General features: G+C 42.4%; 1 protein-coding gene across 3 annotated transcripts; it reads right to left on the bottom strand.

Annotated features, from left to right (window-relative positions):
- Positions 1 to 1,374: 1,374 nt before the first annotated feature.
- nrip1b (nuclear receptor interacting protein 1b) lies at positions 1,375 to 26,940 on the bottom strand. 3 transcript variants are annotated; one of them, XM_034312707.2, is made up of 2 exons: positions 26,679 to 26,940; positions 1,375 to 6,697 (listed from the first exon to the last, which is right to left on the bottom strand). In XM_034312707.2, exon 2 carries the CDS (start codon positions 6,323 to 6,325, stop codon positions 3,041 to 3,043), a length of 3,285 nt encoding a protein of 1,094 aa, XP_034168598.2. In that variant the 5' UTR covers positions 6,326 to 6,697; positions 26,679 to 26,940; the 3' UTR covers positions 1,375 to 3,040. The 3 variants fall into 3 exon arrangements, with proteins under 3 accessions (XP_034168598.2, XP_026799711.3, XP_026799713.3); XM_026943910.3 differs by having other exon boundaries at positions 26,760 to 26,940; XM_026943912.3 differs by lacking the exon at positions 26,679 to 26,940 and adding an exon at positions 20,975 to 21,557.

The raw sequence follows: 26,940 nt of genomic DNA, 5'->3' as shown, positions 1-26,940 counted from the left end.
AGTAACAAAATGTCTAGAAAGAGATTTAATAATCATATATGTGATTATTAGAATCTTATAATAGGAAATAATAGACACATGTGACTATAATAAAGATACATTTGCTTGCTAAGATGTCATTTTTACAGCATGTGAGGTTTATAATCAAATAAAATCAAAACATTTATGCTTAATTATTTAGAAATTTAGAAAGTTCAGGTCTTTTTGCATATGATGAACTGAATTAAAGTGAATAAACAGCAGGAACATTGGCATGAATTTTAAATACGAATATTCTCAGAATTCTGTTGCTGCTGAATGAGGAATAAAACACGTCAGGACATGTTGTTATTGGGAAATAATCAATTTTGAGACGATAACAGCAACTCTGCTTCATCGTACCACCACATCATTGATTATTTTCCTCTAACAGCACATCGGGTGTTTTCTTAATTCCTTACTTAATTCACACATTTGTTTTATCTACAGTGACTCAATGAAGCACATGTGATGAATCAAAATCTGTTAATCATTAAAAAAAAAATCACTTCATTACACACACACATGTTCACGTACACACAAACACACACACACGTTCACGTACACACAAACACACACACACACACATCAAATTATTGTTCTTTTTGAATTGCAAATTGCATGTCAACAGTTTCCCAGAAATACTTCATGCCATCTGTTTTCTGCAAAGGTCTGGCAGTTAAAAGAGCATCTGCAGGAACACTCGAGTTAAATTTTATAATTTACAGTGATGATGAACAAACATTAAAAAAAACATAAGGAAATTTGTCTACGTGTGTTTTACAGCTAGTAAAAAAAAATACAGAACATTTTCTGTGTAAGTCAGAGGTTATAACCAATGAAACTGCAAATTAAAAAAAAAACTTTTAAATAAAAATGAAATGATACTAGATCAGGAATGTTGGCAGGATATCCATATTTAAATTTAAGACAGGTCAAGACATACTTTAAGTTTTCAAATCATAAAATGTAGACAAATTAAGACCTGAGGTTGAGGTTCTGTGCCAGTGCCTGATAGTCTGTGGATTCAAATCTCAGGGCTTCCAGTGTGCCCTAGATCCCTTGTAACCTAAGGACCCAAGGATTATGTTATTATAGACATACGCGCAGCTCAAGAACACCAAGTTCATTTTATGTGAATGAACTTTAATCCATTTATCTGGAGTGTCCGCCATACAGGTTCTTGTTTAATTCATTACTACAGAAACAATAAAATACTACAGCTGACACTACTATCAAAATTGTTGTAATAGAAACTTAATCAATCTTCTGACCAATCAGAATCGAGATACTATGTCCCACTGTACATGTTTATATGTGTATATGGTTGTCTTATAAAATATACAAGCTTTGTGGTCTTGTGCATTTCAATATTTATTTATATCAGTGCAAATAAACACCAGAAAGTAATAAAAAATGTAAAACATCATGGTTGTCACAAGAGAATCATATATGAAACGGATTTTTTTTTTTTTTTTGCTACAAATGCATTTCTCAAATGCACAGCATGACGTCAATCCAACTTAGAGAAATGTTTTAAAGAGTAACAGAACAGGAATCCACACAAAGAAAAATAAAAATACAAACCAATGTATGTTTGTCTCATCAAATTCTATGTTTTAAATAACCATCTATTCGTGATAAAAAAAAAAATAACAATAAAAAATTTGTTTAAGACTTGACATTTCCCATTCCAGGTACTGATACGCAGGTGCTTCCCATGCATGTGCATGCAACAGGCAGCAGTGTAGAGATCAGACATAACACGACAGCTTGCAGAACAAAGGTCGAAAGATTATCGCTAGCTCACAACATAGAGACATGCAAAAAATCTCATTTTCTGTAGTTTTATGTACATTATTGACAGATATTATATTTACAATCCAAGACGATAAAAACTAGGGCTTTTTCAACAATACAAAATAGTAATATTTCATCATGAAAGCACTATTTACACAAATTTATCAAATCCAAATGTATCTACATATAGATGAAGGAATAAAATAGATCGTATGGCGATTGTTTTTTAGTTCATATTTAATTGGACGATGGATCAAACTTTCTTTCACAGCTTTCAAAGCAGACTCTCAGCTTCACATGCTATCCTTCACGTTTTATATATATATATATATATATATATATATATATATATATATATGTGTGTATGTATGTATATATATATATGTGTGTGTGTGTGTGTGTGAAAAAGAAATCTCTCAGTTCATAAACATGTTCTCACATCTTTGGGGTAAAATTTTCAGATTTGACACCACAAGTCTGTGAACTGCTACATATAAGTGTATATAAAGTACAAAACAATGAACAATACAAAACCGTAAAAAGATATTTTGACAGCTAAAAAATATGAGTTTTCTTTATTCATGCCAAACACCCAAGAACACCTACAGATTCATTCCTGATGTAAAAATTAAAGCATTGTAACACAACGTGTGTGTGTGTGTGTGTGTGTGTGTGATATTGTCACCGTCCTTCCTACTGGGATAGAGTTTGTGGCACAATCATTCAGTTAGAACAACATGAGACGTACCTGATCATTCATAAAGTTCACTTATTTTTATTGTCCTTTATTATGAAGACGTTATGCTCGGATGGCACACATGCATCTAATATAACATTGTGCTTTGGAAAATAGGGACGTCTGCGGAAATAAATATAAAATTAAATGTAGCTGTAATGTTTCTGGAGCCATCGAATATATATGAACTAGGATGTTCTTTTTATAAATGTTTTAAAATGTAAAAAGAAAAAAGAATTGGACTAAAATAGAACCTGTACAAACTTCGGAAAAATGACGTATGCATTGAAAAGAAATGTGGTACATCAAATTGCGTAAACGTAACACACTCAGTCTGTAATGTGTAATGTTGCCGTTACTGCGGCATTCATTAAAGTGAAAGAAATAGTGGTCAGCGTTATATAGTTTGCTCTTTGTTACAAAACAAAAACAAAACTCACACTCATTTCTCAAAATGTGTCATTCTCATTCTTTGGCAGTTCGGATCTATGGTTTTTCTAACAGCCCACTAAGGTTTTCGCCTCTGTTGCCTTGTCTCTGTATCTGAACTTGAGAAATCGTACTTAGTCTGGTGTCACTGTACCGATCATCGGCACATGGCTCTACTTTCACGGTAACCCCGCAGTGCGTCCTCTGCGCATGATCCTCCACCTCTTTTCTAAGCTGACTGTTCCTCCTCTGGAGCATATAGTACAGTATAGGATTAGACCTCATTAGAGGTGGAGAATCAGGACTGGATTCACATTTATCCTCCCCAGCAAGTGTCCACCTTGGTGAGCTTTCTGTTTCTTTCTTCTCAGATTTGAGACTGGGTCTGGGGGAGGAGCCCTTATCCCAAGAGGATCCCTGAATGCTGTTTCCTGGTGAGGAAGTGAGTGGGTTAAAACAACCAGGCCCTGAGTTAAGAGTCTGGGGAAACTGTGGAAAGTTCACAAGTTCATGATTGTAACTGGACTGACTGAAGTTCCCGTTGGCTTTGCAGTTTGCCTGAGGGAGGACTGAAGGACTAGGGATCCCCTGGGGCTGAGATATCTCCTTTAGACAGTTGTCTGACAAAAGGAGCTGCTTCAAAACATTGAAGCTTTGGCTGTCTCTCATGGGAGCTTTACTCGCAGGACTCTTGATGAACAAGTCCTCTTCTTTTGGGCTTGGCAGCCTTCTGCTATTGTGGGCCTCAGGTGTTCCAGACACCAGACACTCACTCACAGTATCCAACGGTCTCTGGCAAAGTTCTTTACTGAGGTGTTCAGCCAACTCCAAGCAAAGTTTCCTCTTTTTAGGGAGAGGCACCTGATAATCATGTTGCTCCTCTTTCACTGTGCTCACAATCTGCTCTGTGCGTGGACTCGAATGATAGGTAGTAGTCTTCTGTTTCAAGAGCTGGCTGAGAAGTCCATGTTTAGCTTCTTCTTTAACATTGCTCTGTGCTTCAGTGATGGGGCTGTGACTTTCATGCCCCAATCTCCAATGGCGTCCGGCATCATCAGAGCTGTCTGAAAGAAGACTCTCGTCTCTTGGCTCTGTTTTGACCATGACATTCAATGGAGGTCCATTTGAGCTGTCACACAGAAAATATGACCCTGGAGGCTTTTCATGGACACCCATAGCCACCTCTGTGCTTCTCCTCCCAGTGGATTTCTCCTTGTGGGAAGCTGTGCCAAGCAGCAGCTGCAGTACGGTCCGTCTCTCCAGGAGGTTTTCAATTTGTGTCGATGCCGGAGGTGAGCGCTCTCGTCCAGAAAAGGGTGAGAAAGTGGCAGGGGGTGGTTCAAATAAAGGGGTTTGATTCCTTTTTATTGGAGCAGCAACCCTGTCCAAAAGAGTCTGAGATCTGTCCAGCTCAGGCTCCGGGCTTTGCCTTTTGCTCGGTGGCCTACAGGCTTGCAGAGGGGGTGAGGGGGATACATTCTGCAAACCACACTGAGCCAGATTTTGTAATAGCTTACTGGCTGTGAAAGCAGGCTCCACTATCTTTTCACTGGTGTGCTGTTTAGACTTACAGAGGTCCAGAGGACTGGACTGAACAAGGGGTGAAGAATAAGCGTAAGGAGAAGGAGTCTTGCTTGCATCTCCGCTGAGGGAGGATGTGGACAGACCTCCGCCCATCAGCCGGTCAAAAGGGTTCTGTGTTCTGCTCTCCTCCAGCGTCCCAAGCCGTTTAAGTGGGCTTCCAGTCATGTTTCGAAGGGTGGCGTCATCCTGCAAATCAGAATGATGTGCAATTTTGTTTACCATCTCATTATTTCTGCGATCCAACAGTAACTGCATGAGGGTAACCTTATGATGGGATGTCATGTCTGGGCTCATTTCCAACTCCCTGGCTTCAGCGACCTTTGCCCCGAGAGTCTCTGACTTCCACTTGCTTATAAGAGTCTCTGTGAGCTTGTCTAAAGACGAAGCCGAGGAGGGGGGCTCTGACTTTTGGCTGGAAACTCGGCTCCTCATGGAGAGGTCAATAGGGGAGCAGCTGGAGTAGCAGCTTTCTGCGTCACTACTGTCTTTGGTCAAGCTGTTTTCCGGGTTGGAGTACTCACTGTCAGACTGATGAGAGGAGGCTTGGCTAGGAGGAGCGTTGAAGTCATCTTCCAGGTGGCCATTCTTAGTAAGATGCTTTTGAGAGTTGTGGTTGTTGAGGAGGAGCAGAAGCAAGCTGCTGCAGTTCTGTGGGGGCCGGCTGCTGTGCCTGTCAAATGGACGCTTTTCTTTAGGGGTGTAAGGAGAGGGCCGAGGGGAGCTGGTGGGTGCACTTTGGCCTAGGCTCAAAGAAGGGCTTCTCTGGCTGGAATTTAATGTTGGTGAGGGGAGTGTTCCGTTTAGGGTATTAAAAGGGCTTAACATGTCTGGAGCAAATACAGACTCTCCCATGCTGGGTGGTCTATTGTCTTTAGTTTGCTGCGTAGCCATGGCTGCCAGTCTCTCGCTGGCTGATCGGCCACATAGTTGTGCTTTTAAGGCCTGTTCTTGGGAATATTGCTGCAGATGGGCTTCACTGGAGAGCAGCAAAGCTAACTGACTGCAGGCCACACTGGGTTTAGGAGAAGGAGCAGGACTGGACCTGCTCTTTACTAGACTGGCCACAGCCTTCAATCTCTCTGCACAGGATACTCTGTCAGGCACTGAGCTCTGTGACGAACGAGGAGACTCTGAGCGTCGATCTTGGCTGCTGTGCCGACTGTAAGGCACAGTGTTGTGGCTCTGCTGTTTGTTTTTCCTTATCAGGCCTTTGAGGCGGCTGGAGGCTGTACAGTAGCCCTGTAAGGTGTCCTTGTCATTAGGTGATCTGTCGTTGCTCTCTCCATTTAGCTGTTTCTGGCTCTGAGTGATGCTCTGTGACATGGCTACCGTCTGCAGTCGTGAGCTGAAGGACTGGAGCAGAGAGGCCAGCAGCGTGCTCTCTCCCTGTGCAGAATTATCCAGACTTATTTTATGGTGCTCTTTGCCCTGTCCATTCACATGCACTGCAGCAGTGTCTTTTTTCTGGTAGTCTATCTCACTCCAGGTTCCTGAACGCAACAGTCTGGCCTTTTTAAGGTGCTGGGAAGCCGCTCCGGGAGGGCTTCCTTTTTCTGGTGGGGTAGAGCCGTGATTGGGTAGCTGAATGCCTCTGGTCCCTTGATTTCCTGCCTCGCCATTGTTGCTGGCAGCCTCCGGTCTCCTTGTTGCCGTGGCACCAGGCCCAGATGCAACCGGATGCATTAGTAAACCTTCCAGATACGTTAAAACAGCAGAATCCTGGTGTGTCTTAGGGCCAGGTTCTTCCCCATGAGTCATGTTCAATAGTAGGCACCCCTTGTGTGGTTGTTGATGACTACTGAAAATGTCTTATTGATTGTTGTGCCATAGATGAAGAGCCCTAATTCCTAAAGAGGGACCTGATATTTCTTCTTTTAACTTTAACAAACTGAAGCACCGTATGTTAGAAATACCATCACACAGGGATCCAGATGAAATTCCTTTCTGTGTTTCTGTGACAAGCCAACCTTTTGAGCATAGACGCACAGCCAGGGAGGAGTCAGCAAAACCTCTTCACTATCCCGGTGATGTGTTCCATGCCGCTGAATACTTTGGATGTCTGTCACAAGGTCCCAGGGGCTCTGTGTCGTTGTTCTGCTCTTGTGCTCTCAGATTGGGCCACACGAGAACCTGCAGCAGAGGGAGCAAACAGAGTAGAGTATGAGGGGAAGTTCTACATGACAGCACACGACTGAGAGTCTGTTACATATCACATTTTCAGGCCAAGCTCATACAGCGTCCTAACAAGGTCTTCAGTTTACTTTTGGAATTGAAAAAAGCTCTCCCACCAACACTCAATTTAATAAATACTATTTCATATATGCATGTTTGATGAAAAAAGTACATAATTACAGTCAAAACATGCTTATTGTAACAATATGTAAAAAAAAAAAAAAAAAAAAAAAAAAAAAAAGATCAACAAGTATTCCCCATGGGCAGGATGCAGAGGATCAGCTCCAAAAACAGCAGGGTGCTATAGATTATATGAATTATGTCAGTAATTCCAAGCAAAGCCCACTCTATGCGTTGTCACGTCCTGCTATGACACTTCCAGCAAACCTCTCGAGAAATGTGTCTCTGGTTGCTCTCATGCGTGAAGGGCTTTTGAGCGCTGCGCTACTCATCAGTCAGAGAATTTCTGAGGATTATCCCCACACACACACTCAAAGCACGGCTCACATGATTCTCTCCTGCATGGTGATGGTGATGGAGGCTGGCAATAAGCAAAGAGTTGACCTTACCACAGGATCTGAGCAAGGGGAGTGGATCTGAACCAGTGCAAAAAGGGTCACTTTGACCTGTAGCTATTTAAATGCTTACAAGTTTTCCTGGGAATGATCTAAAACTCATTGGGACCATGATGGTCACTAAATATGCCGTGTACTAGAGACACAGTAGACTTTCCCTGTCGTTTGATATTCAGCATCATGCTGTGCAGAAGACTAGAAAAAGGCCTCTCTGAGTGATGCAACTCCGTGGCTGTGTAAACTGTACTTGCTCACTCGGCCTGGCAGTACACGCAGCAGCAGAGAGATATGAATCCCAGCAGTATGGAGCGTGATCTCGTCTGCAACTATCTTCCTGTCTATCACTGTGGCTGTGTGGGAGTCCCTGAGTGTCCAGCAGATTCACAGAGGTCAGTCCCCTCTGCCATACTTTCGTCTTAACAGTCACTTCCCTCTAAAGCCAGTGTCACACCAAATTGTTGTACACAGCACATACACAAGCTAGTAAATGGCATGAGGTATTGTTACCTTTTTCCTCACACACACACTTTGTCAACTCAGTTAGATAGCTCTGCCTAAGAGACTTGACATCTTCATGTGAGGTGTCTCACTAGGATAGGATAAGTGTTAAAACAAGAACAAGTAGCAGGAGAGATTAAAACACAAAGTTCGTCTTCTTTCTCACACATACTGAGTGTGTGTTTAGCGCTAATGCGTTCAGTCTGGCATTAACGGAGTCTGTAGGTGTGAAAGCTCATTCAGATTGAAGCTGCCTGTCATCAGTCTCCAACACTTGGCAAAAGCTGGCAGGTGTAAAAGAGCAAGAGTGGGAGGAGATAAAGAGAGACCTGGTGCACCTGTCAGGATGTGGCTCCACAGAGCTAGAGCATCAGACCTCACGCTCTGTCAAATAGCATGACACTGCCGGTGTGCTGCGTGCTTGGAGACCCTGGACGTGAACCCTGTCAGCTCCAGCTCCACAAACAGCCCTCACTTCCCTACTGTCAGAGCCACAGCCACAAAGGTTAATTAATACAGAACACTCCACCTTTCCCTGTGAGCCATTCAGTTGTCTTATCCTTCAAATCTTCCTGCCTCTGGAATTGGCGTAATGTTTCTCACAAGCTCATAAGAAAGAGTCTCGATTATGACCCGTGGCAGCTTTGGTGAAAATAACAGTGAGCTGAAAAGAAAAAAACACCGTGCTCTTAGCAACCCCCCCCCCCCCCCTTTTTTTTTTTTTGCAAAACTGGGTTTAGCCTGGTCAGTCACGGCTAACCTTGGCTGACTCTTGTTATAGGACCACACATTTAAATCTCATGCAAATTACATTGGATTTGAAAGGTTAGTCAACAAGTTCAAGGCTGAAAAACAACAAGCACAGCAGAGAGGAAACCTGGTTAATGAATTATTTCAGACAAGGCCATCGGTCTCAGTTACGGTGCTATCCTAAGCCACTGACCCAAATTTGACAGCAACAAAAGACACTGGGCCATCTGACATCTCTGACTAATCTTAATGGGCAGGATTAAGACTATTTCCTTGCCACTGGCTTATCTCAGTTATAAAAAAGGCACTGTAATGTTGAAGGCCAATAAACATGCTTGGTTTATTTTTGTATTCAGGTTAGCAGGGTATTTATATTAAAATAAAGTAAGAATGAAAGAAAATTGGACTTTAACCAAGTGGAGCAAACAGTCAGAAGCAAAATAGATTAAAGAAAGAAAATAAATGAAGCTAAGCCCTTTCCAGAGCAGGATTAAAACCAGATTAAACCAGATCAAATTGCACCCGACATATGTTTTACCAGGAAAGATGGGGGTGCTTTAGAAAGGGCCATGTGAAGACTGAATTTATGCCATGTAGGCCGGCGTATGGATATTCCTGCATTCCTCAGGACAAAGCCCCATTATGGCAGTGTGAAACTCAATAGAATCTTGTGTGAGGCTAAGGACAGGGAAATGGGCGTAATACCTGAAATACATACTAAACTTGACCTCTCACACCAGGCCATGGCTTTCCACGCCCCACCATGCTGGACATAACGGGCAACAGTGTCTCTTTGTTTCTCCCCATCTCGCTGTGTCTGTCTCTGTCTCCTTACCAGCCTCCAAGTAATTATCCTTTATCTCTGACAATGTCAACCAATAACACCCAACAGCATTTTAAGTGATTTCAACTCGCCAGTGGCAAGAGAAAAGCAGCGGCAGGCGCGAATGCTTTATCATCGCGGGGTGCCTTTCCTCACTTTCTGAGACACCAAGAACAGGAAGGTCACAACATTATCAGTGGCAGGGAGGCAATTTCCAGCCCTGAGTTGGGGAGAAAATGGTCTGTGCTGCCAAGGCTGGACCTGATGCAAATGTCACGGGTTGGATATCTAAAAGCCAATCTTCATCATTCAACATGCAGGGCACAAAATTAATTGCAATATTCTCTCTTCTCCCCAAAAAGGGATAATAAATTACTTCCGTTGTCAGAAACTGTAATCCATTTACACTATTTAAAATGTGTCCTTAATAGAAAAGAGAAGAGCAAAAAAAGCCACATGATTCGTGGTCGAAGTCAAGGTCATTTTGAGACTCTCACGTTGATGCAACAGCTGGTGCCCATGCAAAGCGCTCAGTGTTAATAAAAAGTGACAACGCGGCCCTGGCTGTGTATATCACTAATATCGGACATGGGGCTGGCAGAGGAGTGTGCTGCATTAAATGGTAAGTCAAGGTTAAAGGAATCTAAAGGAGGCACCCAAGGCTAAACACTTTTCGATGATGTTATCTGAGGCTGGGGTTGCGCCAGCTACTCTATAGGGCTCCTTCGCTTAGGCATTTGTAAATTTAATACAGCTCAGTGAGATTAAATAAAGCAACAGGCTTGTGAGCTGACCAAACACAATTGTAGAAATGTGGGAAAGTTTAATATGAGATCCAACATTGCCATGGGAAGCCCATGACTAATAAACACATATTTCATCAGGCTTTGTATTAAATCCCATAGAAGAATTTCAGAGACAATCCAAAAATCTACCAAATCGGCAATATACAAGTATTGGAGGGTGTGGACTCTACTTCCTGCTTGTGACTGGGTTACTCTGATTAACAGGGCACAGAGGAAGGCGCTCCTTGTCAGGGCCCAAGTACCCATCGCTGCAAAACAAAAAGTCCATGGGGTGGATTCGAACCTGTTCCAGCTCCACCTACCTGGGGGAGTTGAACCAAAAGTCCAACCCTGTGTGTTCAATGTGTTGTTTCATGTTGTACAGTGTTATGTGGCTTAGGGGTTTTTTTTTGTTTCAGCAGCGAGGACTATCTCGCAGGGTCAGTTATGCCACAGACGGCTATAGCACCACTGAACATCAACTTGCAAACACTCGATGACAAGGTTGCTACTCTACCTGTAATTCTTAATTTGGGAAAAAGTGTAACCACTTGAGAATAAAAATCTGTAGAATTGGTAAGGAAAGTTAATTTGTGTACTACAATCCATGATTTGTGCACATAAGAATTTGTAAATGGTTATGAATCTAGACCGAGGTGACCTATTTTCAAAGAGGCATGCTCTACTAACTTACCCTTACACATACACACAAACACACACACTCTATTACCAGGGCCTGTTTGCAACACTGTGTTCATTACTAACCCACATTATAGGTCTGTACCCCATCCCTGACCTACATAATTTTACTCAGACCCATGTTCTTCCTGATTCTCCTCATCATAAACACAGCAATGTAAAAAGATCAGTAAAAAAAAATCAGCAAATGTGAAACCCAGTGTGTTTTACAAAATATTATGAAGAGTCATGAAGACACTGGATGTCGCTTCTAACATCTATTTTTTCCCAACTCGCGCCAACTTTTTTTTTACCTCAGCCAAGAACAAAAATGTTATATTTTCTGTTTGAATTTCAGAAATTTGCCATTTCTTTAAAAACTTGCATCAACTAGGTGGATTAAAGCTCCACTCAAGTTATTCAATGGTGTTTGAACTGGGTGATTAAAGGTGAATTCTGTCCAAAAAGACCACTGTAGCAATGCAATAAATCCATGTCTGTCTCGATTAAATATTCATTTCACAAGGTGCTCTTAAGGGACAGATATGTACGAGATGATGAATCGCCGGCAGTTTTATCCAGAAAGACTGAGAAAAGTCAAGGCTGATCGCTGGAGTTGTGTATGCCTGTCTGCACTACTCTATGACATAAAATGAATGTTGCTGATACGACTCGATGTTTGATTTATAGTATAATGGATGTGTTGTTGACGAGCTGAGAACGTTTCTGGAATACAGCGAGGTTGAGTCGCGGTTTGAATGACAGAACGAGTATCCGTTAGTAGCAGAAAGAGAGAACAGCAAGCATCGGTTCCTGATATGAGCGCAGTGTTATTTATATATATATATATATATATGAGCATGAGCTACGTCTCTAATCAGTTAAGTGCACTTAACCTATTAAAAAACAAAACGATTGTGTGTAACCTCCTCGAGCCAGCCTCAGGTAGCACTGAGCCAGCTGGCAAGCGTGGCATTGAGCAGCAGCCAGTGAAATGCCAGACCACCGAAATGTGATTAGCCGTTCCTCCCACACGCCTCCTCTGTTCTAATCACTAGAGTTTAGACTCCTCCAGACTTCATTTGAAACTACTGTCTCTCTCTCTCACACACACACACATACACATTCCTAGTCTAATCACTGAAGCGCCAACTCCTCCAGACTCTATTACTTCATCTGAGACTGAGCAATCACACACACACACACACACACACCTATTACTCAGTTCTACTGAAATTCTGCCTGCCAAGTCCAGGTCCATCCATCACCTCTGTCCCTATAACACCTCAGTTATCCAAACTGATCCTGAACCTGGGCTCAGTCCCAAAAACCATGCCTAACTCACCAACATGACACGCTACGCTACTTTCTGTACCACCTGAGCCCAGAGATGTGTCATAGACCACATTTAGTACGACCACATCAACAATGCACTAACAGTGAAGCATGTACTGCTGGAAAATTCCTTTGAAAACTGCAAGTTTTTCATTCATTCTTTCATCTTCAGACATCTTCACACAAACACACTAACACCAATTTAGAGTCGCCAATTCACCTACTGACGTGTTTTGGGAGGTGGGAGGAAAGAGAGATCTGAGAGGTCTGAGAGGTCTGGAGAACACGGAGGAAACCTACAAGGGCAGAGATTAACATGAGCTCAGGATCAAACTTTTAATTACTGAAAATATTTAGGACAAATCTCAAATGGCTAGTTACTATGCATGCTCACTACATAGGTTATAACATAGTGTTATAGAACCTACGTAGTGTACCACATGCACAATACAGACTAATAACATGTAAGAAACTTAGTATTTATATGGATTTGTATTTAATTTTAAAAAATATGTGAAATTTTACAATATATGTATGTTTGCACCACTTTTAATACACCAGCATTTTGCTAGACTTGCATTAGATGACTAGAAGTAGAACATCAGATCTTGGATATATTTTTTGCCTTTGAATAAATCCATATTATAAAAAAATTCTATCATTCCAACAATGAAATTTACTCTGACAGCGCTCATATCTTGTGATCTAATTGAACAAGAAGTAGTAGCACTACCTTTTCCCGAGCTGTGAATGCAGATACAGGTAAAGTGTGCTGATCAATTTTCCCTACTGACAAGGATGCTTTGGCTGAATGCTAATGATTTCCCACTCTGTCTCTCTCCAACACACACTCACACACACACCCACACTTGCCATCCTCATATCTCCGTTTATCCTCCCCCTTCCCTCTCCCACTTTTTATACATTTTGACTGGTGCCAATGGTAAAGGAGGGCATGTTGTTTTGTGCTGCTACTAATCAAGGCCATGTCTACCAGGGCACAGGATTAGAGGTCTCAGACAGCGCAAAGCTACACCCGTTATACCACAAGGTTACAGTTTAATCTGTGGTAACCTCGCACACAGCCTCGCTTCTCTTGTGGTAAACACTTCATGTCCACACTCACGTTCTCAGTCCTTCTCAGAAAACGGCACTCCGTGTCAGCTGTGATAGATATTATTGGACAAACTTTGACTCTCTGTGTGTCTCGCAGCTGCATGGAGCTGTCTTTGCTGCTGTGAGACATTAAAATGACGTTCATTAGGCATGCAGCACACACACCTCGGGAGAGAAATTGGAGAGGCGAACTGGAGCCTGACAGTAACGTCTGTCACACACAGTACTACTGAACATCTGTGATTCTTGCTTCTTCCCACCCACTAGCTAGTTCTGCTCTATCATCCTACGATATACCAATATGTTCGGAGGAGCACTGACACGTGCTGTCTCCTTCCCATGGCATTGTCGAGATGAAACTTTAAACTTGCAGTCACTCAACTACAGGCCAAGTGCTATGGTACCTGTGAAAAATTATGTATAGAATAAAAATTAGTAGAAGTCAATTTCGTTACTACAAACCAAAATCGACCTCATATAGTCCATCAACAAACACTATGTCTACTAAAATATCTACCTTTTATTCACATTATCTAAAGAAAAATACACTTGGGGACACCTGTTATTAGAAAATAATTAACAACTGGGTGGTGTGATATGGCCTGCTGTGAAACAGAGTTACATCGTTTCCACCCCAAACTGGACTTTCCTGAATTGTTTTATTTCTCTTATACCACCGCTGTACGCCGGTGATCAGCCTACATTTTTAGTGATTAACAACACATTGTACTTTTTATTCGTTTATTGTTGCAAATTGTCCACAAAACAACTTGTCACTTATGTTTATATTAGCTGCAAAACCTCAGAGCTGCCATACCCTCACCAGCCTCTTGTTCTTCCTCTTTTTAAGAAGACAATAAAAAATGGTCATTTAGGAAAGCACCAAGCCTGAAGATTTTCCCATGTCAGAACACTTACAGCTTTACCTCTGACACTGGAGACTCCTTCCAAAAATGCTAAATAAACATCTCCATATCAACAAGAATGCATTTTTCTTTCAAAAATAACAGCAGATTTAAAATTTAATATAACATAAACCTCTAACTGGCGAACAAATGTCAGACATGCTGTTCAACACCTTCTGACCAATCAGATTCAAGAACGTTGTGACATAAGTTTAAAAAAAAAAAACAATCGTATTATTGATACAAGCCACAAACCAGCAACTCTGGTTAGTGGCTTGTATCAATAATGTGAAGACTCAGTATTAGCAGCTGCATCTTCCTCACTCAGCAATACAGAAGGTGGAGATGAGCGAGAGTCAACAGCACCTTTTGCATCAGCAGGAATATTTCATTATGTACATAACGAGTTCCATTAATCGCTCCTAACAAGAGGACACAACCTCACCTTGGCAGTCTCGCATGCAGCTGAGGGGAGGAGTTACCAGAGGGAAAAGGGGGGGGGGGAGTTAGAGAGATACAGAAAGAGAAAGAGAGAGAGGACGAAAAAGAGAGAGGCAGGAACTCAACACCACCACACTCAGGAAACTGCCATCTTCTGCTCTCTCTCATCATGCTGATGTGTGAAGACAGCCAGCGGCTGTGAAGGCAGAATAAACACCCAGAACAAATGAAAGACTGTGGGCCAGTGAGAGAGAGAGAGAGAGAAAGAGGAGAGGAAGGAGAGAGAGAGAGAGAGCCTGCAATGACAGCAGCGCCCTTGACACACTGACATCAGCCCGTTGTCATGTGACACTGTCATCTGCCACCTGGCAAGAACCTCCACCTTCTCACGACCTCATCCTCCGGTGACCCCCTCCCACCCCACCCTAGAGGCTCCCCCCCCTCCTCTGAGCTGGCGGTGAAGGTCGTGCAGGTCTCTGTGCCCTCATCTGTAATCCTCCGCTACTCGTCAGCAGCCGTGCTGCGAGGGGAGAATGCCCAATTAGGCAGCTGTCACACAAACCGGAGGCTGCACAAAACCGTCCCTCTGTCAGGCGCCTGCGCAGCTGCGGGTGCCAATTACGGCCAGGGCTCTGCCCCTGCTATCCCAGATCCTGCCTGTTCTCTTCGGCTTACCACCAGAGCAAAAGTAAGAAGAATAACACACTGGTTGCAATATGGAAGGTTTCTTCCCAAGAAAAGGGGAATATTTATGCTGCACAGTATATCTGCCTCTCTTGTTCTCTTTCCTCTGATGAATAATTTAGGCAAAAGACAGAAAACTGTTTTTTTTCTGAAACATTAAAGGAATAAGACTTAGTGTCTAACCGAACAAGCCTGACCTTAACAGGCTATAAGTCTGCTCACTCACTTTTATAACCGATTTATCCTGAGCTTATCCTAGAAAGTTCAGGGTTATTCAATTTTGCTGCCTATTTGAAAAAGGTAAGACTTTGTGAACTGGTTTAATGTTCATGGACTTGTTCTTAAATATTGGTCTTCAAAAACCAACCGGAAACCATCCACATCCAACATGAAGCCCATCAAGAGCAAGCAGTTACACAAGCTCAATCCAAAAACTAGAACTTATTGGTAAAGATGGTCGAATCAGTGCATCCCAGGAAAATCTTAAGAAGAAACAGTACCTCACCAGTGCTTCCAAGGATGTGGCGTATATCAATTGCTGACAAATTTTTTGTAATCAGACAATACATCATCTCCAAACACATCTGTTTTAAGTAATGGGAAAACTAATCTACAAAAATGAAAGGGAACGAGTTGGAGGGCAGCCTGTGGAAGATTTACGGTCTGGCAGATGGGGACGTATAGCAGCATTTATCGATCTTTAAGCGTCCGTTTAATCAAGTAGCTGAAGAAAAAGAAGCAAAACAGCCGAGATGATCCACAGCACTGCTGACGGCCTGATACAGTAGTTTCAAGGATTGTCAAGCCCATTGTGTCAAAAAGGTCTATTGAGGTTCCAGCCCTTAAAATTTGGCCTGAAGGGATTATAGACTTTGTAAAAACAGTAACAAATTGGTAGAACGTTTCGTTTCTCTTGGAACAGATATTTTGTTAGATTAAAGGACGTTCTGTTACTCATCAACTGCTTAGGGACAGTGTGCCTTGTAGATGATGCATGTTCTTCCAAACAGCCCAGTCACACGAGTGTCTTCATGGGTGACAGCCTGCGTAGCGTGTTATTGCTGCTTTCTGGCAGGCTGATTTAGGCTTTTATCTGCAAACTTCTGTCATAATCAGACTAATGTCTAAAAAGCTGAACAACACTACGCCGCCACTGTAGGTGCTGACAACGACCTTGATGAAAATCTCTGCCGAGTTGTGAGAAGCTGTGTGAAGGATAAATGCAAGTAGGATTTAAGAAGAAACAACGGGGGACTGTTTAGACAGTCGTGAAGTTGAGCTAGGGAGGAGGCCACCATGGCGAGCAAATTTGAATGGTTGTCTCTTTAAATAACTTTAAGACCTCTCCTTGTGCTCTTGTCTACTTCTTCCAAGTTAACACCCTCCCACCCACTCACACTCACACACACACACACACACACACACTCTGGCACTACAAAGCTGCCTTGGCTCCTTTCAGATTTGCCAGACAGAGAGTGGGAGGCAGTCTTTTATCACAGAAACAAAGGTTACTGTGCCGCACAAAACAGCAGATCTGGACCTGGAGCCCTGCACTACTGAGGGGGTTAAATCCCCTTTTCCCGTCTGCACAGGGGGGAAAAAGGGGGAATGATGGATTTTACAGTGCCCCTTCTCCTCCCCTCCCCCCATTTCCTGTTGTTCCTGAATGTCACGGGCAACTATGTGTGTGTGTATGTGTGTGTGTCAGACCTTGAGCGGCATCGCTGGCACAACACAAGCTGCCTTGCCTGCAGGCGTCCTTGAACTGGATCTGCAAGACAAAAACCTTTCATGCCGTCTGATAGACATCTAAAATCTCCTTCAGCATCTCGCTCTTCCAATCTGCACGGCTGCTCGCAGACCCACCCCCCACCCCCCAGTGGGAACAGCATTATCAGAAAGCTGGATCTCTAACCTTATGAGTGAACTCTGAGATACCGGCAGAATTTCAAAAGGTCTGATTTGTTTATTTTTAACCTCCAACACAAATTCCCACTAATTCAGTGTGTGTGGGTGGGTGGGAACGGGGGGGGGGGGGCAATTGGCATGATTCTGGATGGTGATGGTGCCACTGTGGGTGTGGATTCTGTTTTGGCTCAAGACGCCAGCGAAACTAATTCAACAATGATATTCCATTGCATCGTTCTCTACAGAATGAAAAAATATACAAAAAAATATACAAACTGCAGACTGTCGTAACAGTAAGGATGCAAGGGCCACGAAGAAACTCTCTTGTTCGATGTGGAACCGCTTGCCTTATCTGAGAATAATAATGAGCATACTGTTGTATCTGCGACGCAAGCTTGGAATACAGTAGGCCTGGAAATAAGCTTTAACACGATTTGCTGAACAAGCTACTGCTGAGAAAGTAAGCCTGGAACAAGGAAGAGAGGAACGATAAAGGTATTGAATGAACTAAACCTCAGATCAGTGGTGTGGCAATCATCTGCTGGGATGCCTCACGTTTTCAAGGAGCTGATAATTTGCCAGAAAAAAAACTCTATGGCAATTGGGTCCCGCAGAAGAATGATCAGAATGCTATTACTATGCAAATGCAGTTCCAGGAAGACACCAGCATGCCATGGCAAGGTTCAGAGTATTAAACAAATATTTGGACTCTCCTCCATGTCTTTGCTGCTGAAGCATGAAAGGAGAAACGAGGCGTTTTATCATAAGCGTGGACAGGATGCTCGTTCTTTGTGGGAGATCTCGCAGGGTCGGAGTCCATTCTGCCGGCTATGTCGAGTGACCTTTCCTGACTGTAATGCTGTCGCCTGGGTTCTGTGGTCCTGCTGGAAACCATCTGCTCCGTTCTTCCGATGACGGTTTCGGAGCGGCCGGGCTTGATCACATTTCTGAACGACGCTGAGCCTTAGTTAATGGAAATGATCTTTGTTCTGAAATGAGTCAGTCTTCTGGTTCTTTTACAGCGTGTAACAACAGATCTCTTTTTGCGATGGAAGCAAACAAGATGCTAATCCTCAGCATAAAACCCCACTCCAGCCTGATGTGTGTTATGTGTCATTTCATTCGAGGGCCTTGCACACCTGTGTAAATATAGCACGCTTTCAACACAAGCTGAATCGGGTTCCATTAGCCAGAGTGCTTGTGGGCGCTTCTGCACTACGACCTGCAAGCCACACTTCAGTATAATTCAAGCACTAAAACACACACACAAACACACGCTGGGTCAAAGTCTCTTTACTTATGCTATACTGCTTGGTCGACGTAGTGAAATAAGGAGGAGCAGGATTTTCACCGATCAAATAGTGCACAGCGTCATTAAGAGTCACGGTGCCAAGGATAAGGCTCTGAAAATTCCAAAGTCCAGTCCTTGGTCTTGTATATTTTGGAAAGTCTTCATTTTTTCGTGTTAATAGGCTTAAGTGTTAATAGGTTATACCTAAAATGACCCACTCTTGATTTTGCTAACATTATATATGCCAATGATGTATCTTGTAAAACAATTTAAAACAACTTGGACTTGAACTGGGAAAGCATCCAACGTTGGGATCAGCTGAGTAGTACATATCGTGATAGAGTGCAAACTTAGGAAGTTATTTTTGGAATGCTTTTGTTCAGTTAAACTTGCACTAGGAGTGGAATGAAAAAAGGAAGCTAAGAGAAGCATTATATCTTTTATCAACGAGTATTTCTGCAGGGCTTTGGTGTGCTCGCTTATAATGGACTCGGAAAAAAGGAAAGACCTCCACGCACAACTCGGGGCATATAATCTACGGTTCATTTGCAGCTTCCTCCAGAATACGACAAGTCGTTTACAAGATGTAGCCTTTGCTGCTGACCCACTTCCATGTAGCTGCGTCTGGAGACGAGGCCCTGCTCCCCATCTGACTGACGACAGCTCTGCCACCCTCTGCCTCCGTGAACTGTGAGAAAAATAGGTCACCATGACCCACTTTTCCCTCTGCGTGTGTGTGTGTTTTTCTATGACAGCATGTGAAGTGCGCCGCAGAGTCTTGATCAGGCACCTCGAGGAGAGCAGGAGAGACGGAAAAAAGGAAAGAGTGGGTAGAATGTGAGAGAGAGAGAGAGAGAAAGAGAGAGAAGAGACATGAAAAATTGGAGAGACAGCAAGACAGAGAAGACTACCTTCATTAACCCCAATGCTCTGAGAACAAGCTCACAGAAATATGAAGCTCTTATCAGGCTTCATAATTAATTAATCAGGATTCACAGCTCAACTCAGACAGCCCAATCACTTCATCCCTTTCTCCATATCCTGTTCATCCTTCCAGCTTGGGAATAGCTCCATCAGCAAAGTGAGGAATGCATCAGTGCCGGATCCTGTGCGTAGAAATGCTCATCCTAACGGACAGACAGGTTTACTCATTAACTTCTGGTGTACACAGACACTGCCTTCCAAATCCCCAGAGCTTTACGGAGGATCGACGGCTGCCTCTCAATCTGCGCGTGTTGCTTTTGCGGAGAGAGAGAGGGATGTTTGCCGATAATGCTGGCACGAGCTCTCTCGCCCCCTGCGATGATCCTCTGTGTGATCCTTGTAACGTGAGAACATGTTTCCAGGCAACACAAACTGACAAATGGTTAGATATTGATCCTGGTCGTGGCATCGGCACAACAACCGATGTTTCTTCCTCCGACATGCATAATGCATGATGTACATATGAAACGATGTGCAATGCCAGAGATGCCTCGGCATAAATGTTGCAGTGTGGTTAGCGAGTGAAACAGACTGAGAGGTGTGGAAGAGAAAGGAAGTGCATTAACCTTTATCTGACTTTATATCTAAGGTTTCATAAAAGCATAAAATACATTGAGGAGAAATACACTGTATGGCCAAAAGTTTGTGGACACCTGATCATCACACTCATGTGTTTGTTGAACATCCCATTCCAGCTTTATTCCCCCATTTGCTGTTACAATAAACTCCACTCTTCTGGGAAGGCTTTCCACTAGATTTTGGAGTGTGGCTGTGGGGATTTGTCCATTCAGCTACAAGAGCATTAGTGAGGTCAGGCACTGATGTCAGATGAGGACGCCTGGGGTGGAAGGAAATTTGTGATGCTACAGTATACAAAGACATTCTAGACAACTGTATGCTTCCAACTTCATGGCAAAAGTTTGGGGAAGACCCACATATGGGTGGGGTACTCAGGTGTCCACAGACTTTTTACCATATAATGTATCTAGATAACAAAAAACAATAAATTTGCTCAGGTAAACTGCAGGTAACTTGTAACCAACATCTCTGTTGCTCTGTTATCAAACCCCATGCTTGTCTCCAACATCTATCATTCCTCTGAAAGGCATTCATAAGCTGTTGAATCATTGCTCATTGACCTTATTAAACCCATTTAAATGTATTTAGGTCAGGCCCAGCCTCGCTGCGAGCATGAAGGTCAGTCCTGAATGGAAGGGCAGGTGGCTTAAAGGGAGGCTTGGCTAAATCAGTTGTCTGGCCTTGGTAACTCAGCCGTGTAAACATGGTTACACAAGCGGAGCATTAGCACATTTAAGCGCGTGGTTTCGTCTCCGCATCACATCTTCAGTTCCTCCAGAATAATTAACTAATTCAGGCATTTTATTTTACTGAATATGCCCAATATTTCAACCAGACAAAATCTTAACCCAATGAAAATATTCTTTAAGTAGCAAGAAATTACCTCAGTTGGGTACCAGTACATCCAAAATGCTTTTGTTGTGGTTGCTACTGGAAACAAGCGCCTGTTAACAAGAAAGTGGTATTACAAAATGTGCCTCTAGTCTACTTACATCTGCCAAGATTAATTAATTGATTCTGTTTATGCTTGTGAAAGAGAAGAAAAAAAGTCTGGAAAGAATCCAAGAGAGAAATCTCCCTCTGTATTTTCTCTGTATTTGACACAGTGTAGAATTAAACAAAGCAATTTTCACAATCACAACCACGCTGCTCCTGATAATAAAAACAATATAAAAGATCCAGTGGCTTAACATGGGTTACAGTGCTCATAACCTTATGACCAGGCAGATAACAAGAGCGCCTTATCACTAGACAACAAATCTTCCAACAAGTGTGTTACACAAAGTCCAGCACGGCCTCTTTGTGAGGAGGAAGGTCACATGATTGAACCTTGTTTTAGATTGTTATTTAAAAGCCTCTTCGGTCAATGTCAGGTTAGTCTTAATGCCTACTCTCTACCCATGGCTTAGCCTTGAGAAGCATGAAGTGGCTCGCTAGGACAAGAAGGGCGCATTTATCTTCCCATGGCGCCCAAGGACGTCTCCTGACCCGCTGTAGGAGCTCCAACTCATTCCACTCGCCCCGCTAATTGGGATGCAAGGAAAGTAGTCACAGGGCAAGGATGAGTGCTACGCAGTGCGAAGCATTGAGCCAAAATCACGGCTTGCTGGAACAGCCTGGGAGAAAAACGAAGCCATAATAAGCAGCATGGTGTGCTGCGCTTGCGCGTCCCTAACCGATATTGGTGAATGCGCCCATATCCCAGTGTGAGTAAATTCCTCTTCAGCATGCACTATGTGGTGAGACTTCATCAACGCCGCACCACTGACTGCGACCTGGGAAAAGATATCCACTCGCTCCCATCTATCGATGCCGGAGAGGTGTCCCTTGTTGCCCGGCAACAGCACAGTTCACTTTAACCCCTGAGCGGAGGCTTTTGTGCTCCGACAGCAGGAGCTTGGTGTCAGTCAGCTTTAGGAAGTGAGACAACTTCATCCCTCACAGCTTTTTCACGTGCCTGGAAAGGCTTATAGAGGCTGCATTTTCAAGAAAGCCAAGTTTCTGAGCTCTGTGGAAAACGGCGAATGTGACAAGACTAGCAAGTTTAGTGGAACAGTGAGAAAAGCAGAGACCCAACTGTGGAACGAGTCAGTGTCCGTTAAGTGCTAATATAAGATGAAAAAGAGGGAAGTCAATTTTGCTAATCTAATCTTTGGGGCTTTTATATTAAAATTGAAATTTGCATTTAATTCCTGTGTGGAAGTGGAAGTAGAAAGACTGTACACAGCTGATATCCATCCATGAGGAGAGCAAACAACCGCTGATAATTGGTTATACTGGAGTATTTAGCACATATTATTATTACTGAGGTCACTTCTAATAATTGTAAGGTTCTTTAAGTGGATTGATTGTAAATTCTGAATGACATGATGCCATGGATAACTGCAAATAAAAGCTATAAAAAAGTTGCCTCTTTGCCTCTCCATGATCCAAACACCATCTTCATTTCAGTTCCCTTCCCCTTATTGAAAGAAATAAACCTCACCAACAAAAGTTCTACCTCACAAGTGGCATATGGCGCCTCTGTCTGTTTTTTTCATTCACAAATCCTCAAAATCCTTCCTTTAGTTAATTACAATTTGAAAGGAAAGCTTTTAAAGAACGGATCTTTCGTCATGTCCCAGGAGGCCCTGGCCTTTATGTGTGTACAGTCTCTCTCTCTCTTTCTCTCTCTCTCTCTCTCACACACACACACACACGTATAAGTCAGGTCATTACGTAAATCTCTTCCCGCCACAGCTTACTGCACCAGACGCTGTGTCCTTGCCTCAGCTTTGAAGGTTCCCAAAAGGACGGCCGCGCTAAGAAGTTATGAAGGACAGTGCTGGTAATAGGCTGGCTCTGCAATGGCCTTGGACTTTGAATTCTCCAGCAGACAGGTTCATGCATCAATCCTTCAGCTTTACACAGACAAGGCACTCACCTTCGCGACTCAACTCAACAGGAATGAGTGGCATTTCACTTAGCCAGACCTCTTTTTCTCCCCTCCTCTCTCTCTCGCTCTTACTCGATGTCTTGTTTAAAAAATACGGCTGTGCAAGGTGCTCCAGAAACAGATTTGGTGTTTTAATCACACTCTTTTTTTCCCCAGACACCTCACAAAACAAGATGATACACCTATATATGGAAGTCGTAGATCTACTCTGACAGTAACTGTATTAAATTAAATTATATGCTACAAAAGTAACAGGGTTCATGTTTCTCATAATCAGCACCTTTCCATTTTAGAGGCTTACACTATTATACGAGTGACCTTTTACGCATAAAGGACGGTACCTTATAGAAAAGATGTGCGCTGTTCGGTATAGATGGTAACCGTGCTTATATTTCTAATGCAAAAACACAGGATTTAAATGAGCAGCAAGCTGCTTGAGTTCCATTTCAAAACACGGCTCATACATTTAAATAAAAACGTTTGAAGGCTGAGCCGCTTGTGGGAACGCTCGGTGGATGCCACTGCCTGGCACAGATATTTCACAGCTGCCGTTTTTAAATGGGTGATGACGGTAAGGGTGGCGTGCTTAATTTATCTGACCTGCATCTTTGCCTGGTACTGGAACACAATTCAGCAAGCTATAAATTATTAATAGTAAAGCAATCATACACAGATCAATCCGTTGCTATATATTCCAAGAAGCTGTTAAGGTTTAATGTTGCTTATTTCCTTTGTTCAGGAAGATTTTCTTGTTTTAGTTTTTTTTTTTTTCCCCTCAAGCCATCTGTAATCATTATCTACTATATGACAACCATAGTTTTAACACTGTATACATCTCAGTGTGGGCACAAACTAGATCAGCTTGTATTTACGTACGATTTGTCTTCCTGTGTGTAAAGGAGACTCAACAGGAGTGGCATCATTGGCATGATTCTGAGGTGAGAATTGCCAGGCATTGTTTTCCTCTTTCACATCTCCCTCTCTCTCGATATGGCACTATTCCCAAGCATAAAACGAGAGATGATGGGGTCATTTACATTTTCCGAGCAACCATCAACAGCACAAGTGAGTCATTCTCACACTTCGACAAACCCAAAAGCGATGGTCTCACTCAAGCAATCAGCCTGAGACCACAGCTTTTCGGTAGCACGCCATTAAAACCCATTAAGTTCCACGTTTCTGTAAAAGTCTGTAAAACAAAAGGTACCTGGAGATTGCGCTTAAAGTGGTGTGTTCACCTGAAAAACAATTACTCAAAATTAGCATATACATTTGCATTGTTTTGTAGTAAACACGATGGACGAGACGATTGAGGGGTGTGACGCAAATACACATCGACTTCAGAACAGAAAAGAAAAGTCCTACACCCTCGTTTCGTTCTCATGTTCTAAAAATGGGGTGATTACTAACAGAATACACATCCAGTTCTGACTCTGACTCTGATTCAACCCTGAAAGGTCAAAACAAAAACACTTTCACTATCCAAACAGCCTCCCGTTAGCAGCTCATCAGCTTCCTAGGAGTGACATTCACGCATTAAACATGTTGTTTTGAAATACAGATACCAGAATGAGGTCGCGAACTCTAGTTTCTGGAACGTCGGCGACGCTAAATCCAATGGATCAACGTGATTTACGAGATCTGAAGCTCAATATAACCCCCAATTCAAACTACACTAAATAAGCCACTAACTTAATCCCATGCCCAAGATAAACATCTATCAACCCCGAATTCCATTTTAGGACAAATCCTCTTGCTCACTGTTGCTTTTCTTACCTCTCCTTCACCTGAACTAACAGCAGCAGCACTAACGCCCAGCGCCTCCCGGTAACCTTTTGACTCTGACCTTTACAGCCTCTCCTTATTAACCGAAGCCACAGGAAACCTCATGACAACAATAAACTCAGTCCAAAATCCAAAGACGCTATTCACCATCACCAGACATGATGATTTAAAAAAGGAAACACAACAGCACTGTGCTCGACTCTTGCTTTGTTTTCTACTGAGTCTCCCATTCATCTTTTATTCCTAATAAATGTATGTCTACAAGGCACTGATCTACTATATGAACTTTATGAACTATAATCATCTTAACATACCCCTTTTTTTCATACACTCCACACTTTTATAACATACTCGCTTATCATTTTGCATTGTTTTCCAAGTAGTTCCTGGATGAGATGCCTTAGAGGTTTAAAAATGTTTTGTGGTGTGTTTGCATTTTAAATGTACAGCCAAAAGAAAAAAACAAATATTTTTCCAATGCAACTTACTGTATATTATTAAAACTAATCAGAACCAAGTTTAAACTTTTATATAAGGTTTGTATTGATCATAACATTACCAAATATTAGACCATTTATTTTACTTTAATGAATAAATCCTGTTTTTTTTTTTTTTTAACAATTGATGTTGCTGACTTTGTTGATCACTTTTAGACCCCTTTAATAATTTTGCTTTATTTTGTCTGCTCTAAAATTTTAGGATTCAGTAAATACATAAATAGCTTCTTTGTCATCTCATAACCACAGACTTCCTTTCATTCTGATAAAACATGCAACACGTTTCCTTAACTACATTAACTACTTTCCCCTGAAAAGAGTTTCTCAAAAATGCTTGTGACACTTCTTAGAAGCACATTCATCGTTGTGTGGTTTAACTTTACAGAATAATATCTTGATATGCTCATGCAGATTGTTCACTGTGCTGATTTCTTTCCCGAGACCCAAACAACGTGATACAATAAATATCACAAGATATCTCCGACTGGCCAAAAGTCACAAGGAACTTCTGGGTACTTCTGACATGTTCTGTTTCAGTTATATTTACATAGTTATTATTATTATTTTTATTATTATTATTACTATTATTATGTTACATCCAGACACTTTTAGAGCGCTGAAAAAAAGTTAGCAAGCAGTAAAGTTGTTTATATGAGCAGTTACATTAATGACATTCTTCTATATGGTCTTTAAATGTGCATTAAGTAAGATTAGTCTTTCTTTTTTCAAGATAAGAGTTTGTTGTGTTGGACATTTGATGGACACGAAGCTCCGCCCCCAGGATCTGGTCCTAACCCAAACAAGCATTCCGGACCGTAATCCAGTTTTCCAAACGTCTTTTCTCACCAATTTAATAAACTTTGGCTAAGGCCAGGGCTTAAAACATTGGTTTTTTTAACGTTCTGCATATCTTCCAGATTATTTGTACAAGTAAGCAATGAAAACAAATCGACTACTGCACCTTTAAGAAATAAATGTGAGAATTATAAATAAAAAGGCAAACTCCGGATGGTAATGTAAAGCAACATGGACAGCATGGAAAAAATATATACACACTGTCGTACTAAAATTACACATCACCTGAGAGCTGAGGTAAATACAGTTTAGCCAGCAGGGTTAGCTCGCCAGCTAAACAGCCCCGAATGACGCTTTCTCGGTTACCATGACAATTGACCACTGCCTGTGGCTACGTCCCAATCCGCATACTATACTACTCAAAATAAAATAGTGCGTCTTGTATGATATTTAGCATTAATCCTGTTTTTGGACGTCGCCTAAATCAAGCAGCTATGGCGCTTCTGGGTCGTTTTACGCAGCGGTTAAAGAAGAAAAAAAAAAACGCCCAAATTCACTTGGCATAATCACAACACCTGGCATCGTCTCTCACAACAGCTGCTCGGATAGGATCGGCTCGGATCGGCTCGGCTCGGATCGGTTCGGCTCCTTGTTACCTGCGTGTGAAAAACGCGCTTCGTCTTCTGACACCAAGGGCTCAGGTATCGTGTCCGTAAGAAGTGGTCTGGTCCAGCGGTGTGTCAGCAGAGTCCAGAAAGCAGTCCTTACTCTGTTTAAGTCTGCGCTGAAGTGCTCATGCTCGGAATCCCCGCCTGGCTGTGTGTTCAACTCCGCAAT

This window comes from Pangasianodon hypophthalmus, chromosome 17, assembly GCF_027358585.1.
Source record: "Pangasianodon hypophthalmus isolate fPanHyp1 chromosome 17, fPanHyp1.pri, whole genome shotgun sequence".
NCBI classification, from domain to species: domain Eukaryota; kingdom Metazoa; phylum Chordata; class Actinopteri; order Siluriformes; family Pangasiidae; genus Pangasianodon; species Pangasianodon hypophthalmus.
This window is presented reverse-complemented; position numbering and strand designations above follow the sequence as displayed.